Source organism: Anolis sagrei, chromosome 11 (assembly GCF_037176765.1).
Source record: "Anolis sagrei isolate rAnoSag1 chromosome 11, rAnoSag1.mat, whole genome shotgun sequence".
Lineage (NCBI taxonomy): Eukaryota > Metazoa > Chordata > Lepidosauria > Squamata > Dactyloidae > Anolis > Anolis sagrei.
In genome coordinates, this window is record NC_090031.1 from 21,741,791 (window position 1) to 21,759,563 (window position 17,773).

A 17,773-nucleotide genomic window follows, 5' to 3' on the forward strand; every position below is an offset into this window, starting at 1 on the left:
ATTTAGTCCAGCGAATGAAAAATACACTCTGCATCTCAGATATTTACATCACGATTCGTAACAGGAGCAAAAAGTAGTGTTAGGAAACAGCAACGAAAATAATGTTATGGTTCCACAACCTAAGGAACGGTCTTAAGGGGTCAAGCTGAGAAACACTGCTTTGCCGGGAGTTTGTTGTCCGGCTGACACTAGCCCAGGACTGCGGTCAGTCTAGAAGAGGCCCAGGGCAGTTCAAGTGTGACCCTAGTCCTATATTATCCTATGGCGTGGAGGGTAAGGCTGTTGTCTAAGGGAGGAAGAAAGTGGAGAGGGAAGGGAGGAGTAGAAAGGGGAGAAGGAGGAGGAGGAGAGGAGGAGGCTCTGCTCCCGCCCCTTGCTTGCTTTCCTCCTGGCCTGGCCGGGCTTCACTCGGCACAGCAGCGATGGTGGGTCGGTTGAGCCTGCCAGAGGTGGCCGGGGAGGCTCTGCCGGAGGGCAAGAGGGGGCTGGACAGCCCAGACTCCGGCCTGCCACCCAGCCCCAGCCCCCCCACCCCAGGGCTGGCCAACGGGCTCCCTGAGAGAGACAGCCCACCTGCCTTCAAGCCTTCTCCTCCACCTCTTCCTCCTCTGCAGCCTCTTCAGGTGAGTCTTGCCTTGCTTTTGACATCTTCCACTTCTTCCTATTCACCTGAGAGTTTGGGAAAGTGCCTTCTTTGGCCGGCAGCTCCCAGATCTGGAGGGATGGAGGGCTCTTTCCATAGGGGCTCCTTTCTCTCTCATAGGTGAAGGACACATACCTTGAGGCACTTTCTCCTGCAACCTTCCCTCCTTGAGTGTGGTGGGAGCTCCTTCCTTGGAAGCATTAAACAGAGACTGCATAGCTACAGGGGCGGCTCAACCATTACGCAGAGTAAGCACTTGCAGTACACTTGATTTTCCCAGGGGCGCTCTTGGGGGAAAATAGACCTTGACATATGCGAGTTGTAGTTACTGGGATGTATAGTTCACCTACAATCAAGAGAGGAGATTCCATCTGAACATTAGGAAGAACTTCCTGACTGTGAGAGCCGTTCAGCAGTGGAACTCTCTGCCCCGGAGTGTGGTGGAGGCTCCTTCTTTGGAAGCTTTTAAGCAGAGGCTGGATGGCCATTTGTCAGGGGTGATTTGAATGCAATATTCCTGCTTCTTGGCAGAATGGGGTTGGACTGGATGGCCCATGAGGTCTCTTCCAACTCTTTGATTCTATGATTCTATGATTCTATGAATCAAAGAGCATTCTGAACTCCACCAATGATGGAATTGGACCAAATATGGCACACAGAACGCCCACAATGAACAGAAAATATATATCAGTGATTGGTTGGGGGGGGGGGGCGCCGAAATACTACTTGCTTACAATTGAAAATTACCTAGGGCCACCTCTGCATAGCTATAGACCAGTGGTTCTCACTCTTCCTAATGCCGTGACCCCTTAATACAGTTCCTCAAGTTGTGGTGACCCACAACCCTATGAGTTGTACTGGATGGGCCTTGGGGTCTCCTCCAATGATTCTAGGTAGCACTTCAAAACCCTAGATCAGTGGTTCCTAATCTCCCTAATACAGTTCCTCAAGTTGTGGTGACCCCCAACCCTAAGAGTTGTACTGGATGGGCCTTGGGGTCTCCTCCAATGATTCTAGGTAGCACTTCAAAACCCTAGATCCGTGGGTCCTGATCTTCCTAATACAGTTCCTCATGTTGTGGTGACCAACAACCCTATGAGTTGTGCTGGATGGGCCTTGGGGTCTCCTCCAATGATTCTAGGTAGCACTTCAAATCCCTAGATCAGGTGGTCCTGATCTTCCTAATACAGTTCCTCATGTTGTGGTGACCCCCAACCATATCAGTTGTACTGGATGGGCCTTGGGGTCTCTTCCAGTGATTCTAGGTAGCACTTCAAATCCCTAGATCAGTGGTTCCTAATCTCCCTAATACAGTTCCTCATGTTGTGGTGACCCCCCAACCATATGAGTTGTACTGGATGGGCCTTAGGGTGTCTCCCAATGATTCTAGGTAGCACTTGAAATCCCTAAATCAGTGGTTCTCAACTTTCCTAATACCACAACCCCTTAACAGAGTTCCTGATGTTGTGGTGACCCCAACATATGAATTGTACTGGATTGGGCCTTAGGATCTCCTCCAATGATTCTAGGTAGCCCTTGAAATCCCTAGATCAGTGGTTCTCAACCTTCCTAATGCTGCAACCCACTAATACAGTTCCTCATGTTGTGGTGACCCCCAACCCTATGAGTTGTACTGGATGAGCCTTAGGGTTTCTTCCAATGATTATCGGTAGCCCTTGAAATCCCTAGATCAGTGGCTCCTAATCTTTCTAACACTTGAAATCCCTAGATTAGTGGTTCTCAACCTTCCTAATACCACAATCCCATAATACAGTTCCTCATGTTGTGGTGCCCCCCCCCCCAACCATATCAGTTGTACTGGGTGGGCGTTAGGGTCTCCTCCAATGATTCTAGGTAGCACTTGAAATCCCTAGATCAGTGGTTCTCAACCTTCCTAATACCACAACCGCTTAATACGGTTCCTCCCGTTGTGCTGACCCCAACATATGAGTTGTACTAGATGGGCCTTAGGATCTCTTCCAGTGATTCTAGGTAGCACTTGAAATCCCTAGATCAATGGTTTCTAATACAGTTCCTCATGTTGTGGCGACCCCCAACCATACGAGTTGTACTGGATGGGCCTTAGGGTCTTTTCCAATAATTCTAGGTTGCACTTGAAATCCCTAGATCAGTGGTTCCTAATCTTCCTAATACAGTTCCTCATGTTGTGGTGACCCCCAACCATATCAGTTGTACTGGATGGGCCTTAGGGTCTCCTCCAATTATTGTAGGTAGCACTTCAAATCCCTAGATCAGTGGTTCCTGATCTTCCTACTACAGTTCCTCATGTTGTGGTGACCCCTAACCCTATGAGTTGTACTGGATTGCCATTGGGGTCTCTTCCAATGATTCTAGGTAGCATTTGAAATCCCTAGATCAGTGGTTCCTGATCTTCCCAATACAGTTCGTCAAGTTGTGGTGACCCCCAATCATATGTGTTGTACTGGATGGGCCTTGGGGTCTCCTCCAGTGATTCTAGGTAGCACTTCAAATCCCTAGATCAGTGGTTCCTTATCTCCCTAATACAGTTCCTCATGTTGTGGTGACCCCCAACCCTATGAGTTGTGCTGGATGGGCCTTGGGGTGTCTTCCAATAATTCTAGGTAGCACTTCAAATCCCTAGATCAGTGGTTCCTTGTCTTCCTAATACAGTTCCTCAAGTTGTGGTGACCCCCAACCATATGAGTTGTACTGGATGGGCCTTGGGGTCTCCTCCAATGATTCTAGGTAGCACTCATCCCACCAAAAGCCCTCCTCTGTTGTGATTGGCTGGCCTCTCAGCCAAAGGGAAAGCTTTTTCTGAGACTCCAAGTGTGGAGGGGAGAGCAGGTGTGCTCAGCTTATGGCAGCATGGTGCACATTTGCAGGCAAGGAAGAGCGTGCGAGGCTGGAAGGAGGCTTGCACAATTGTTCGTGGGGTTCAAGGGCCTCTTTGATTGTAAGTGAACTATAAATCCCTGCAACTATAACTCCCAAATGTCAAGGTCTTTTTCCCTCAAACTTCACGGTTGTTCAAATTTGGGCATATTGAGTATTTGTGCCAAGTTTGGTCCAGATCCATACTTGTTTGAGTCCACATTGCTCTCTGGATGTAGGTGAACTAAAACTCCAAAACTCAAGGACAATATCCACCAAACCCTTCTAGTATTTTCTATTGGTCATGGGAATTCTGTGTGCCAAGTTTGGTTCAATTCCATCCTTGCTGAAGTTCAGAATGCTCTCCGAGTGTAGGTGAACTATAAATCCCAGGAAACTGCAACTCCCAAATTACAAAATCAATGTCCCCCTTAACCCCACCAGTGTGCAAATTTGGGTGTATCGGGTATTTGTGCCAAACTTGGGGTTGTTGTTGGGGTTCAGAATGCTCTTAGATTGTAGGTGAACTATAAATCCCAGCAACTATAACTCCCAAATGTCAAGGACTATTTCCCCCAAACTCCACGGGTTTTCAAATTTGGGCATATTGAGTATTTGTGCCAAGTTTGGGCCAGATCCATCATTGTTTGAGCCCACGGTGCTCTCTGGATGTAGGTGAACTACAACTCCCAAACACAATGTCAATGCCCACCAAACCCTTCCAGCATTTTCTGTTGGTCATAGAAGTTCTGTGTGCCAAGTTTGGTTCAATTCCATAGTTGGTGGAGTTCAGAATGCTCTTTGATTGTAGGGAAACTATACATCCCAGCAACTACAACTCCCAAATGTCAAAACTTCTAGTATTCAGATTTGGGCATATTGAGTATTTGTGCCAAGTTTGGTCCAGGTCCATCATTATTTGAACCCACAGTGCTCTCTGGATGTAGGTGAACTACAACTCCCAAACACAATGTCAATGCCCACCAAACCCTTCCAGCATTTTCTATTGGTCATGGGAGATCTGTGTGCCAGGTTTGGTTCAATTCCATCTTTGGTGGAGTTCCGAATGCTCTTTGATTGTAGGTGAACTAGAAATCCCCACAACGACAACTCCCAAATGTCAAGTTCCATTTTCCCCAAACTCCACCGGTGTTCACATTTGGGCATATCGAGTTTCCGTGCCAAGTTTGGCCCAGATCCATCTTTGTTTGAGTCCACAGTGCTCTCTGGATGTAGGTGAACTACAACTCCAAAACTCAAGGTCAGTACCTACCAAACTCTTTGATTGTAGGTGAACTATAAATCCCAGCAACTACAACTCCCAAATGTCAAGGTCTATTTTCCCCAAACTCCACCAGTGTTCACATTTGGGTATATCGGGTATTTGTGCCAAATTTGGGGTTGTTGTTGGGGTTTAGAATGCTCTTTGATTGTAGGTAGATTGAACACAGTGCTCTCTGGGTGTAGGTGAACTACAACTCCCAAACTCAAGATCAATGCCCACCAAACCCTTCCAGTATTTTCTATTGGTCATCGAAGTCCTGTGTGCCAAGTTTGGTTCAACTCCATCGTTGGTGGAGTTCAGAATGCTCTTTGATTGTTGGTGAACTATAAATCCCAACAACGACAACTCCCGAATATCAAGTTCCATTTTCCCCAAACTCCACCAGTGTTCACATTTGGCCATATCGAGTATTTGTGCCGAATTTGGTCCAGTGAATGAAAATACATCCTGCGTATCAGATATTTACATCACGAGAGTATATAAAATTATTTATGAAGTAGTAACAAAAATAATGTTGTAGTTGGGGGTCACAACATGAGAAACTGTATTAAGGGGTCGCGGCAGGAGGAAGGTGGAGAAACACTGTCCTAGAAGAGGGAAGGAGCAGCCATTCGTCTTGTGTCATCTTTCAGGCAGCTGCTGTGGTGTTGGAAGACAACATTTGCCGGGCAGCTGTTGTGTCGTATGTGTGCCCTCAACCCGATGGAACAGGATTTGGGAATAATAGTGCCGTCACCCACAGGCTTGTTATGAATTAGGGTTAATTGTCAGAAGTGGGCAAAGTTACTGTTTTTATTAGCCATGTTATCTGAAACCGGTCTCTCTTGGTTCATTTTCCCCTTCCACTTTACTCCCAGCGCCAACCACGTATGTTGGGTGTATGCTTGAAGATTAATTTCCAATCCTCAGGAGGACAAATGGATTGTAATCTGCAAAAGGTCAGGCTAAAATAAATCTGCTAAACCTTCAAGGTGCCACGGGGACTCTCTCTTGTTTTCCCCACACCAGTTGTCTGACTCCTCTGCAGTTTATTGTCAAAGGCTTTCATGGCTGGAATCACGTGGTCCTTGTAGGTTTTTCAGGCTATATGGCCATGTTCTAGAACAGTGTTTCTCAACCTGGGGGTCGGGACCCCTGGAGGGGTCGCAAGTGGGTATCAGAAGGGTCACCAAAGACCATCAGGAAACACAGGATTTTCTGTTGCTCATGGGGGTTACATGTGAGACGTTTGGCCCAATTCTATCGTTGGTGGAGTTCAGATTGCTCTTTGATTGTAGGTGAACTATAAATCCCAGCAACGACAACTCCCAAATGTCAAGGTTTATTTTCCCCAAACTCCACCAGTGTTCACATATGGACATATTGAGTTTTCATGCCAAGTTTGGTCCAGATCCATCATTGTTTGTGTCCACAGTGCTCTCTGGATGTAGGTGAACTACAACTCCAAAACTCAAGGTCAATGCACATCAAACCATTCCAGTATTTTCTGTTGGTATTTGGGAGTTCTGTGTGCCAAGACTGGTTGAGTTCCATTGTTGGTGGAGTTCATAATGCTCTTTGATTGCCGGTGAACCATAAATCCCAGCAACTACAACTTCCAAATGACAAGATCAACCCCCCACCCCACCCTACCATTATTCAAATTTGGGCATATTGGGTATTTGTGCCAAATTTAGTCCAGATAATGAAAACACCACCTGCATATCAGATACTTACATTACGATTCATAACAGTATTACAGTTATTAAAGTAGTAACGAAAATAATTTTATGGTTGGGGGTCAGCACAACATGAGGAACGGTATTAAGGGGTCGTGGCATTAGCAAGATTGAGAAACACTGTTCTAGAAGCATTCTCTCCTGATGTTTTGCCTGCATCTATGGCAGGCATCCTCAGAGGTTGTGAGGTCTGTTGGAACGAGGAAATTAGGGTTTTTATTTATTTATAATTCAAATTTATATGCTGCCACTCCCCTGGGGCTAAAATCGAACACAATTTAAAAACAATTTAAAAACAACAATATCAGAGATCAAAGGCCTGTCGAAACAGGTATGTCTTACATGCCCTGCGGAAAGCTGATAGGTTCCGCAAGGCACGGACTTCAAGTCGCAGAGTATTCCAGAGCGATGGTGCCACTGCTGTGAAGGCTCTGCGTCTGGTTGCTGTTAGACGCAAGGTCTTGACACTGGGAATTTCCAATGGTCCTCAGAGCGGAGGGATCTCTGAGGTTGGAAGGGGGTGAGGCGGTCCCTCAGGTACATCAGCCCCAGACCATGCAAGGCCTTAAAGGTGAGTACCATCACTTTGAAAGTGATCCGGTGCTCAATTGGTAACCAATGCAGCTGCCATAAGAGTGGTGTTATGTGGCATCTCATCGGAATTCCCGCGAGAAGCCGAGCAGCTGCATTTTGTACCAACTTGAGCTTCAGGATCACCGAGAGAGGAAGGCCAATGAAGAGGGCGTTACAGTAGTCCAGTCTTGAGATGACCGTGGCCTGGATCACCGTAGCTAGGTTGTCCCTGGACAGGGAGGGGGCCAGCCGTCTAGCCTGCCGCAGATAAAAGAAGGTGGTTCTGCTCACGGCGGAGACCTGGGCCTCCATCGTCAGCAGAGGGTCCAAAAGGACTCCCAGACTCTTGACCAATGATGACGGGCGTAGCGCCTCGCCATCCAGGGTAGGCAGCTGGATATCCCCACTGCCCGGTTGACCCAGCCATAGGATCTCCGTCTTTGCTGGATTCACCCTCAACCTGCTGGCATGTAACCATCCAGTAACGGCCTCGAGGCACTGATGGAAACAATCGGGTACAGAGTCTGGTCTGCCCTCCATCCTCAGCACCAGCTGAGTGTCATCAGAGGAAACTTCAGAGGGGTGAAGGAAAATATACGTTACAGTCTCAGTTAGTCCTGGGTCCAAGGTGTTTGAAGCTGAGAAGCCTTTCCAAGTTTCCTCTTTCCTCAATGGCTGTGAATGCTGGAGCAAACCACAACCCCAGTTCAGATGGCCTATGTTTGAAGACTCAGGATCTTCCTTTGGTGCCAAAAGAACCGGTTTGAAGGCGCTTGAGACTTCCAACGTCGTTCAGGTTGGTCTGAACATGAAGCACAAGTCTCAAGGGTAAAAACCTCAGAACTGGTGCTGAGAGGTAATTTAAATCAGGGTCTTTTAGAGTCAAGTCTCTTACATCCATCTGGTAGAAACTCTGATGGCAGAATGAAAAGAAAGGAAGCACTCCCCTCCTGCAGGAAGAGGTGGAGCCAAACAGTACTGATTGACAGCTATAAGTAACCAATACATACAACTATACATAAGCAGGGTCAGGCCCATAGCCAGGATTTCGTTTCGGGCGGGGGGGGGGCTGATTTTTTTTCAGGGGGGTTTCAGGGGGGGGGGGCTGAGTTTCGGGGGGGCTGAGTCTGAGTGAAAGAGGGTCTAGCCTAGCAAACCTTTTGTATCATTACCCCAATACCCCCATGCATATGGGATATATTGAGTATGGTGGTCAGATCATGATATGAATAAACATAACAGTTTAAATAATGCACCAGTAAGGCCTTTTCACGAACCACCATGAGAATTTTTTGGGGGGGGGGGGGGCTGAAGCTGCCCGAGCCCCCCCCCCCCCCCCCCCCCCCGGCTACATGCCTGAGCAGGGTAAAAGGAGAGGATTAAGCATGATACAACAGTTTAAATCTTGCAACTAACAGTTCTACACATAGGTGGCGCCACTCGCGCCATCACAGTGATGGCTTCAGAAAACTTGTTCATCGTTGGCAGAAATGTATCCAATTGTCTGGTGATTATGCAGAAAAGTGAATAGTGGTAGTTAAAGAGGACATTCTAAGGATTATTTCTTCGTTTGATTTATTAAAACACTCCCATCCAAACTCAAGTAACGAAGGTGGAGGCATTACTTTTCATTCAACCTTTGTATAATGTTAGGAGGGTGAATGTGTCAGAATCTGCTCATTGCTGATTTTATATTTGATGTCAAAGCACTAAAATTGCCACTCGATTCACGATTCAAACAGGAACTTTTTTCTCTCTCTCAAGTTGAGGCTGACCTTGGCTGCAAATTACGCAGAGACTAAAATGGTTTCAGCACAGCTTGAGGGCTGGATTGAATTAAAGGGTTGGGAGTGGGGAGGAATGCGTTCCAGCTCTCTCGCCCGTCTGCCAGGACAGTAGCTGGGCCGGCCACATCTTTGTGGGAATTGTGTCTGTCCAAAACGTTGAAAGGCTTCACTGGGTAACTCTTGCTCTTCCACTGGTCACTCACTTGAGTATCCTTTGGCCTGGTTGATATTGCTTCCCTCTCCCTCCATCCAGAGGTAGCCCTAGGTAATTTTCAACGGTAAGCAAATATCATTGATATGGAGCAGGAACGAGAGGGGCTAGGCGAGGCTCAAGGGGCCGGCCCCTTCGGGAAGAGGATCGCCCGGCAGTGAGGCAAGGAAGCCGAGGCTCCCCCCGGACTACTAGGGCTGTTGTGAGCCGAGGGGGCGCTCCTCAAGTGGCGGACGAGGGGCATTTACAGAGGCGCCTCTGCGCCCCTGCCAAAAAAAAGTGTACTGCAACCGCTTACTTTGCGTAATGGTCGAGCCGCCCCTGCCTCCATCCAAAGTGGGGTTTCTCAACCTTCCTAATGACGCGACCCCTTAATACAGTTCCTCATGTCGTGGTGACCCCCAACCATAACATTATTTCCGTTGCTACTTTAGAACTGTATTTTTACTACTGTTATGAATTGTAATATAAATATCCGATCTCCAGGATGTATTTTCATTCATTGGCCCAAACTTGGCACAAATATATTGTCGAAGGCTTTCATGGCCGGAATCATTGGGTTGTTGTAGGTTTTTTCAGGCTATGTGGCCATGTTCTAGAGCAGTGTTTCTCAGCCTGGGGGTCGGGACCCCTGGGGGGGTCACGAAGGTGTGTCAGAGGGGTCGCCAAAGGCCATCAGAAACAATACTTTCTGTTGGTCATGGGGGTTCTGTGTGGGAACTTTGACCCAATTCTATCATTGGTGGGGTTCAGAAAGCTCCTTGATTGTAGGTGAACTATAAATCCCAGCAAGTACAACTTCCAAATGTCAAAGTCTATTTTCTCCAAACTCCATCAGTGTTCACATTTGGGCATATTGAGTATCTGTGCCAAGTTTGGTCCATCATTGATCCATCATTGTTTGAGCCCACAGTGCTCTCTGGATGTAGGCAAACTTCAACTCCCAAACTCAAGGTCAATGCTGACCAAACCCTTCCAGTATTTTCTGTTGATCATGGGAGTTCTGTGTGGCAAGTTTGGTTCGATTCCATTGTTGGTGGGATTCAGAATGCTCTTTGTTTGCAGGTTAACTGTAAATCCCAGAAACTACAACTCCCAAATGACAAAATCAATCGCCCTGCCAACCCCACCAGTATTCAAATTTGGGTATACTGAGTATTTGTGTCAAATTTGCTCCAGTGAATGAAAATGCATCCTGCACATCATTATTTACATGCCGATTCATAATTTTAGGGTTATGGTTGGGGGTCACCACAACATGACGAACTGTATTAAGGGGTTGTGGCATTAGGAAGGTTGATAACCACTGTTCTAGAGGCATTTCTCCTGACATTTCGCCTGCATCTATGGCAAGCATCCTCAGAGGTAGTGAGGTCTGTTGGAACTGGAATTTCTCTACTTTTAGCATGTTGTTTTCTGTATTTCTGGGATTAATAGAAGGACCCTTCACTTTGCAGGATGCTTTGCCTTTGGTCACCCCTCCGCTCCCTGGCTGCACCTCTCGATTATGCCCGCTGTCCTTTGGAGAAGGAGTGGAATTCGACCCGTTACCACCTAAGGATATAAGGTACCAAAAATAGGATTGATCCTTCTGGGTCTTTCGTGTCTCTCTTCCTCAAGGTTGTTATGGGTTAGAAGTGGGGAAAAAAGCTCTAGTTCAAAGGACCAGTTGGATTTGTCAAGAGGGATAGTTTGATGGAGAATTCTCCTCTATTGGCCATGGGTAGACGTCCCTTTGGAGATGGCAGGATCCACGGAAGGACTACCAAAACATGGGCAGCTGATATAGGAATATCCGTTGCTTCAGATAATCTGAATTTAAGACATAATGTGGGTGGCTTGGAGAGCTACTTATTAGGATGTCTGATTGTTAGATATTCTCTAGTCCAGTGGTTCCCAACCTTTTTTGGACCAGGGACCACTCTCCAACATTTGTACCAACCGGGTCACCAATTGGTTTTTGGTCAACTTTAGATTCGGTTTGGTTATTTGAGGTACTGATTCAGAGAATTGCATTGGATAGACCACATCAGCTCTAGTTTCTGATACAGAACATGTTCTGGTACAGCTGTACCAGGAGCTCCAATTTTGTTTGCTTTGCATTGAATGTTTATTTGCAGGCCTAAGTTTCAGGGACTCTGCAGATAGGTGGCTTCTTTGGTTGCAGTTATAGGGCAAGCCGCCTGTCCATCATCATTAAGTTTGGTCCCGCCCCTTGCTCAGGGCAATTGTGAAGGGAAGGGAGCCATTTTTTAGTTAGTCTCAGCAAGGAAAGCTATGTACAGGACGTGTGTAAAGCTTCCCGCTGTACAAAAGCTTCAACCTTTAGGAATTACCAGGGGAGAACAGCTTTAAGAGTCTCCTAAGAATTTCCAGGGTTACAAAAATTCCAACAGAAACAGAAGGAAAAGAGTCTCCAAAGACTTTGCAAGGAAACAGCCCTAAAGATCAAAGAACTCCAGCTGAGGAGACTACAGGCCTTGCTGGTAGGTCCACTCGGTGCTTTGAGACGCAGTTCAACCCAGTAGTGGTGCCCACATCAGTTAGGTTTAAGCAGGGATCCCCAAACTACGGCCCGCGGGCTGGATCCGGCCCCCCAAGGGCATCTATCCGGCCTGCGGGCTGTGGAGAAGGGTGAGAGGTGAGCGAAGGGGGATGGAGGCGGCGGGCAAAGCGGCTTGGGCCCGCTTTGTCCTCTGCCTCCGTGGACCAGCCTTCTCCGGCCTTCGGGATGCGGCCTAGCCGCATCCGGGAGGCAGGAGAAGGGGGGGGGTGAGGCGGCGGGCAAAGCAGCTTGGGCCTGCTTTGCCCTCTGCCTCCGTGGACCAGCCTTCTCCGGCCTTCGGGATGCGGCCTAGCCGCATCCGGGAGGCAGGAGAAGGGGGAGGAGGCGGTGGGCAAAGCTTTGCCCTCCGCCTCCGTGGGCCAGGCTTCTCTGGCCTTTGGGATGTGGCCTCACCACATCCCGGAGGCAGGAGAAGGGGGGGGGGAGGCCTGACCTTAAATCCAGTCATGTCCGACTCTGGGACTCTGCTGCTCATCTCCATTTCTAAGCCAAAGAGCCGGTGTTGTCCATAGACACCTCCAAGGGCATGTGGCCGGCATGACTGCATGGAGCGCTGTTACCTTCCTGCCGGAGTGGTATCTATTGATCTACTCACATTTGCATGTTTTCAAACTGCTAGGTTTATATTTATTCTAAACTGCTAAGTTTATGTTAAAATAGTTCTTCATTTTAATTATTGTATTATTTAAAGTGTTTTTTGCACTACAAATAAGATATGTGAGGTGTGCATAGGAATTCATTCATGTTTTTTTTTTTCCAAATTATAATCGGACCCTCCAACAGTTTGAGGGACTGTGACCCGGCCCTCAGTTCAAAAAGTTTGGGGACCCCTGGGTTTCAGTTTACAGTCAGCCTGGGAGAAGTTAAAAAGGGGGTTTTCCTTTAAAGAAGAAGTTATTGAAGATAGTTGCCTGTCCTTCGTGGGCAAGTTTAGGACCTAAAAGCTTGGAATCATTTATTTAATTTTACTGAAGACAAGAGAAGTTTCTGTTTGATTGTTCATTAATAAAAGACTTTGTTGTACTTCTCAAGCCATCTAAAGACTGTTTGGGGTGGAAACCTCTGAGAACTTCTCTTTGGGCCCCCTGGCTTCCCATTGGGCAAAGGTTGCACGTCCTGTTTTAAAGACAACTATTTACAGGCCCAACACGCGACAGAATAGAACATATGCTGTCCAGTATTCGCCATCTGCTCACCCACATATTTAATCATTTAGAGCTGCGGACCTTATTTTAGGTCTTGCAGCCCACCAGTGGACCACGACCCACAGGCTGGAACCATAGTCAAGAAAAGGAAAGTGGATGGGACCAAACACTTGTGTTATAAGAAGGGTGGACTAAAACTCTTTTCCGTGGCAGGATGAAGAGGAAGTGGGTTTTCAGTTACTGATTTCCAGAGCAGACTTAGTCAGGATTCGTTGCTGTAAGGAGAGGCAGTCGAGCGATTTACGAGGGAAAGGAATTCACTTTTCCCACAATGGAAGATTTAAATTGCAGACTGAGTAAGCATTGCAGAGTTGCAGACGAGGGGGAGATACTTTGGTAAAATGTATTGAACTCCGCCTGCTTTGGGGTGGGCTTTAGGGATGGGATTGATGTGATAATAGTAATAATAATAATAATAATAATAATAATAATAATAATAATAATGTGGTCCCAGTGGTGATCAGCTCACCTTGGCTGATCACCACTGGGACCACCAGTGCAGACGCAATCGGCGCTGACAAAATTACCATCTGCCAGCTGCAGAAGGCCACCTTACTGGGATCTACACACATTGTTCTGTGGGTGAGCAGATGGCGACTACTGGATGGCATATGTTCTGTATCAGAAACTAGAGCTGATGTGGTCTATCCAATGCAATTTTCTGAATCAGCACCCCAAATAACCAAACTGAATCTAAAGTTGATGAAAAACTGATTGGTAACCCTTTTGGTACTTATGTTGGAGAGTGGTCCCTGGTCAAAAAAAGGTTGGAGTAATGAAATGAGTAATGAGTTGTAGGCCAAAAACATCTGGGGACCCCAGGTTGAGAACCACTAGAGGGACAGTCATTTCTCCTTGTCCTCAATTTACACAGTCCATTGGAAAAGGAGATGATGGCCAGGATCCCTCCAGCTATTTCCCAAGCCAGGTAGCCCCATGAAAATGTATGTATGTATGTATGTATGTATGTATGTATGTATGTATTTATTTATTTATTTATTTATTTATTTACAGCTTTTATATTCCGCCCTTCTCACCCCGCAGGGTTCTCAGGGCGGATTACAGTGTACACATATATGGCAAACATTCAATGCCAATGTTGACTTACAACATATACAGACATACACAGAAGCTATTTAACTTTTTCTGGCCACCAGGGGAGCTGTCGCTTTCATTGTCCATCTGCGATGCTGATGAAGCACTTCCGCATTCCCCGCATGCTTCCCCGCTGGAATGTAAACCCCAAATGTTAACTTAAACAGAACTGGAAGGGAAATCTATGCTCTCTAATTGGATTGGGAGGAGAATTGTCCTTGAGTTTCCTACTACCATCTCTGGTTAGTTTTTTTTCTGAGTAGTGATGTCAACCATTTGAGTTTCACCCCTGTTTCTGTCCTTCTGCCCCAGGTACACCTCTTCGGTGAAATACGACTCGGAGAAGCACTTCATTAATAATATTTATATGCCCATGGGTCTTGGGGTGTCCGCTTGTAGCCAGACGGTCTTCTGCGTCCCTCAGAGCACATGGCGCAACTACAAAGCCGAGGTCCACTTCCAGCCACGCAACAAAGCCACGAGTTTCGCCAGCACCACCATCATCTACCCCAAGCACACCACAACCATCTACACCACCACACTGGATTACAATTGCAGGAAGCACATGCGGAAGTTCTTGTCCAGCGTGGAGTTGGAGTCTTCTGGGAACGAGGACAGTCCCGAGAGTTGCTGAGGCCTGCTCTTTCGGCCGTGGCGTTTCTTCGAAGTTTTCCGCCGGATGAAAATGGATGATCGTCGTCCGTAGCTACCTCTCCCTTAGCCTTAAGGATCCCACAGGCCTGCACTTAATTTTTGTGGCTTGGAAAGTAAACCTTTACTCAAGGAAAATGTTCCTTCCATCATTTAAAAAATGGAGCACGCTGTAACTTTTTTTTTTGTCCTGGTTTTTCCTTTTACAACAACAAGGGAATTTTTCTTTCCAAAGACAAACGTGGGTTGCTTTCCTCGAAGAAAAGGAACCTGGGCACACTGCCTCTGAATGAAAATAATGCCTCAATTGACTCTTTGTGCTGCGGAAAGCATGTCTTTGAGGAGCCTAACCCGGTTGCACTTCAAACCCCAAAGCCATAATTTATTTTCACTCATCACAGAAAGCTCACTTATTATTCCAAAGCCTGTGGCCGGCCACTTGGGGCCGATCTTTTTCGCTTGATCAAAAGTCGCTTTGATGCCAGCTTTGTCCTTTTATAGAAACCTTTGAAGAAATCAGTCTTGATCTGAAGTGTCATTGAAAGGAATGTTACAATAAACCACAAAGAATACTTAGGTTACTGGTCTCACCAAGATAGTTAATTACAAATGGGTTTTATTTGCATTTAATTCACAATCGACTTGCCTAATCATTTACTTTAGTTTAGTCGCTAGGCATTGCTATAGCTAGTCTGTAACTTGTAGTAAATATACAGCTAAAGATTATCCTTGGATCATCAGGATTTTTTTATGAACATAGCGAGTAAGAACCGTGCATGACTTTCTTTTTGTTGCTATGAGCCTGAAGGTGGAAAAAATGTGGGATTCTGGGAGGGTGTCTTCAGAGACAGGTAGAAAGCGGTTTGTAAGGATTCTTGCGAGGATTTTCCCAAAGGAGGTTAGAAGGGAGATACCTCAATAGTTTCCGCAGTCTGTTCTTTCTCCCCTTCTTTGAAAAGAGTGATGATGATGGTATCCTTGAAGTCTGCTGGGATTTTCTCAATCACCCACACTTTCAAGATTTCAGCAGGGATCCCGTCAGGTCTGCTGGCTTCGTTATTTTTTTGTTGGGTGATTTTCTCAGTCCACACTTTTTCAATGAGCTGGTGGAGTTGTTGTATCAGCACAGGTCCACCCTCTTTACAGATTTCAGCAGGGATCCCGTCAGGTCCACTGGCTTTGTTATTTTTTTGTTGGGTGATTTTCTCAGTCCACACTTTTTCAATGAGCTGATGGAGTTGTTGTGTCAGCTCAGGTCTACCCTCTTTACAGATTTCTGCAGGGATCCCATCAGGTCTGCTGGCTTTGTTATTTTTTTGTTGGGTGATTTTCTCAATCCGCACTTTTTCAATGAGCTGGTAGAGTTGTTGTATCAGCTCAGGTCCACCTTTTTTTACAGATTTCATCAGGGATCCCGTCAGGTCCGCTGGCTTTGTTATTTTTTTGTTGGGTGATTTTCTCAGTCCACACTTTTTCAATGAGCTGGTGGAGTTGTTGTGTCAGCTCAGGTCTACCCTCTTTCAAGATTTCAGCAGGGATCCCGTCAGGTCTGCTGGCTTTGTTATTTTTTTGTTGGGTGATTTTCTCAATCCACACTTTTTCGATGAGCTGGTGGAGTTGTTGTATCAGCTCAGGTCCACCCTCTTTACAGATTTCAGCAGGAATCCCGTCAGGTCCGCTGGCTTTGTTATTTATTTGGATCAATAGTCCTTTTGCTCTTAAGAACTTAGGCTTTGGAGAGGTACCAGGTACAGGATGGCTACTGCCTTCAGCTGAAACTAATCTAGTTTCTGATATATACTATGCAAACACAGCATTTTCACCCTCAGCACCAGGGTGCAACTGAATTACTCCAAGACTCAAGTGGTTGGATGTGTTACGTGCTGTTTTCTCAGTCCACACTTTTTCAATGAGCTGGTGGAGTTGTTGTATCAGCTCAGGTCCATCTTCTTTCCAGATTTCAGCAGGGATCCCATCAGGTCTGCTGACTTTGTTATTTTTTTGTTGGGTGATTTTCTCAGTCCACACTTTTTCAATGAGTTGGTGGAGTTGTTGTATCAGCTCAGGTCCACCCTCTTTACAGATTTTAGCAGGGATCCCGTCAGGTCCGCTGGCATTTTAGTTTTTTTGTTGGCTGATGGTGTTGCTGACATCCTCCAAACTAGGCAGTGCTGCAAGCTCATCCCTGCTTTGTTGTCGGATTTGTGAGAGAACTTTGGCCATGTCGGAGCTGTGATTCATGAGGTTGTGGTAGCGCTCTTTTCAACTTGGTGCAATTGGGTTTTTTGTCCTTCAGAAGTTTGGTTCCATCTGATGAATGTAGAGGGTGTAGATTTCTTGGTCCATAGAAGGCCTTTGTGGCTTTAAAAAATCCTGGAGTATCATGGATATCTGCAAAATGTTGGATTTCTTCAGTCTTTTTTGTCCACCTATGTGTCCATCGCCAAGACACTTCATTTGGAAGGCCATCATACTCGGACAATGAGGGATCGCCTTATGAATGGTGGATAAAGTGTAAATGTGACTGTCTACAGGAAATTTGAGAATATTAGTTAAGTCTTGAGTTATTAATTTAATATTTAGCAGCAGTTTCACCTCTGGTGAAGGCATCTGTCCAGTTGTCCCGGCTACAAATCTGTATCTTGCAAACTGGCCAGCTGAATTACAATTACAAAATGAGGATCCAAGTTTCAGAAGGAATGTTTGTAGTAGTGTGCAGTCCATTTGTCTTTGTGATAGTCATATAAACTTCTGACTGCAGAATCTGGTGGAATTGCTCTTCTTTAGTCTTTTCATATTCAGTTCATTGTATGTTGTCCATCATGGCAAATTAAGAGGTTGACAGCAAGGTTCTTTATTTATTTATTTGTATGGATTTATGCCATCAGCCCACAGAAACGGAGCCCCGAGAATATGCTAAATTGGCTAAAGTCTTATGGTGATATTAGTATGAATGAGTTATTGTCGAAGGCTTTCATGGCCGGAATTGCTGGGTTGTTGTGAGAGACCTCACAACCTCTGAGGATGCCTGCCATAGATGTGTGCCTGTAGTTTAGGAGTTTTCAGTCTGAGAGAGCCCTCGATGTTAACAGACCTCAGTGGGAGAGGCCTCAGTGTGAGAGAAGCCTCTGTGGGAGAAAGGCCTTAGTGTGGGAGAGGCCTCAGTCTGAGAAAACCCTCAGA

The 17,773-nt window shown here is 46.3% G+C and overlaps 1 protein-coding gene across 1 annotated transcript; it reads left to right on the forward strand.

Moving 5' to 3' along the window:
- The first annotated feature begins 362 nt into the window (after positions 1–362).
- Positions 363–15,166, forward strand: RFLNB (refilin B). The gene is made up of 3 exons (XM_060757052.2): positions 363–623; positions 10,531–10,640; positions 14,252–15,166. The coding sequence occupies exons 1-3, from the start codon at positions 423–425 to the stop codon at positions 14,571–14,573; spliced, it is 633 nt and encodes a 210-aa protein (XP_060613035.2). The 5' UTR covers positions 363–422; the 3' UTR covers positions 14,574–15,166.
- Positions 15,167–17,773: the final 2,607 nt, after the last annotated feature.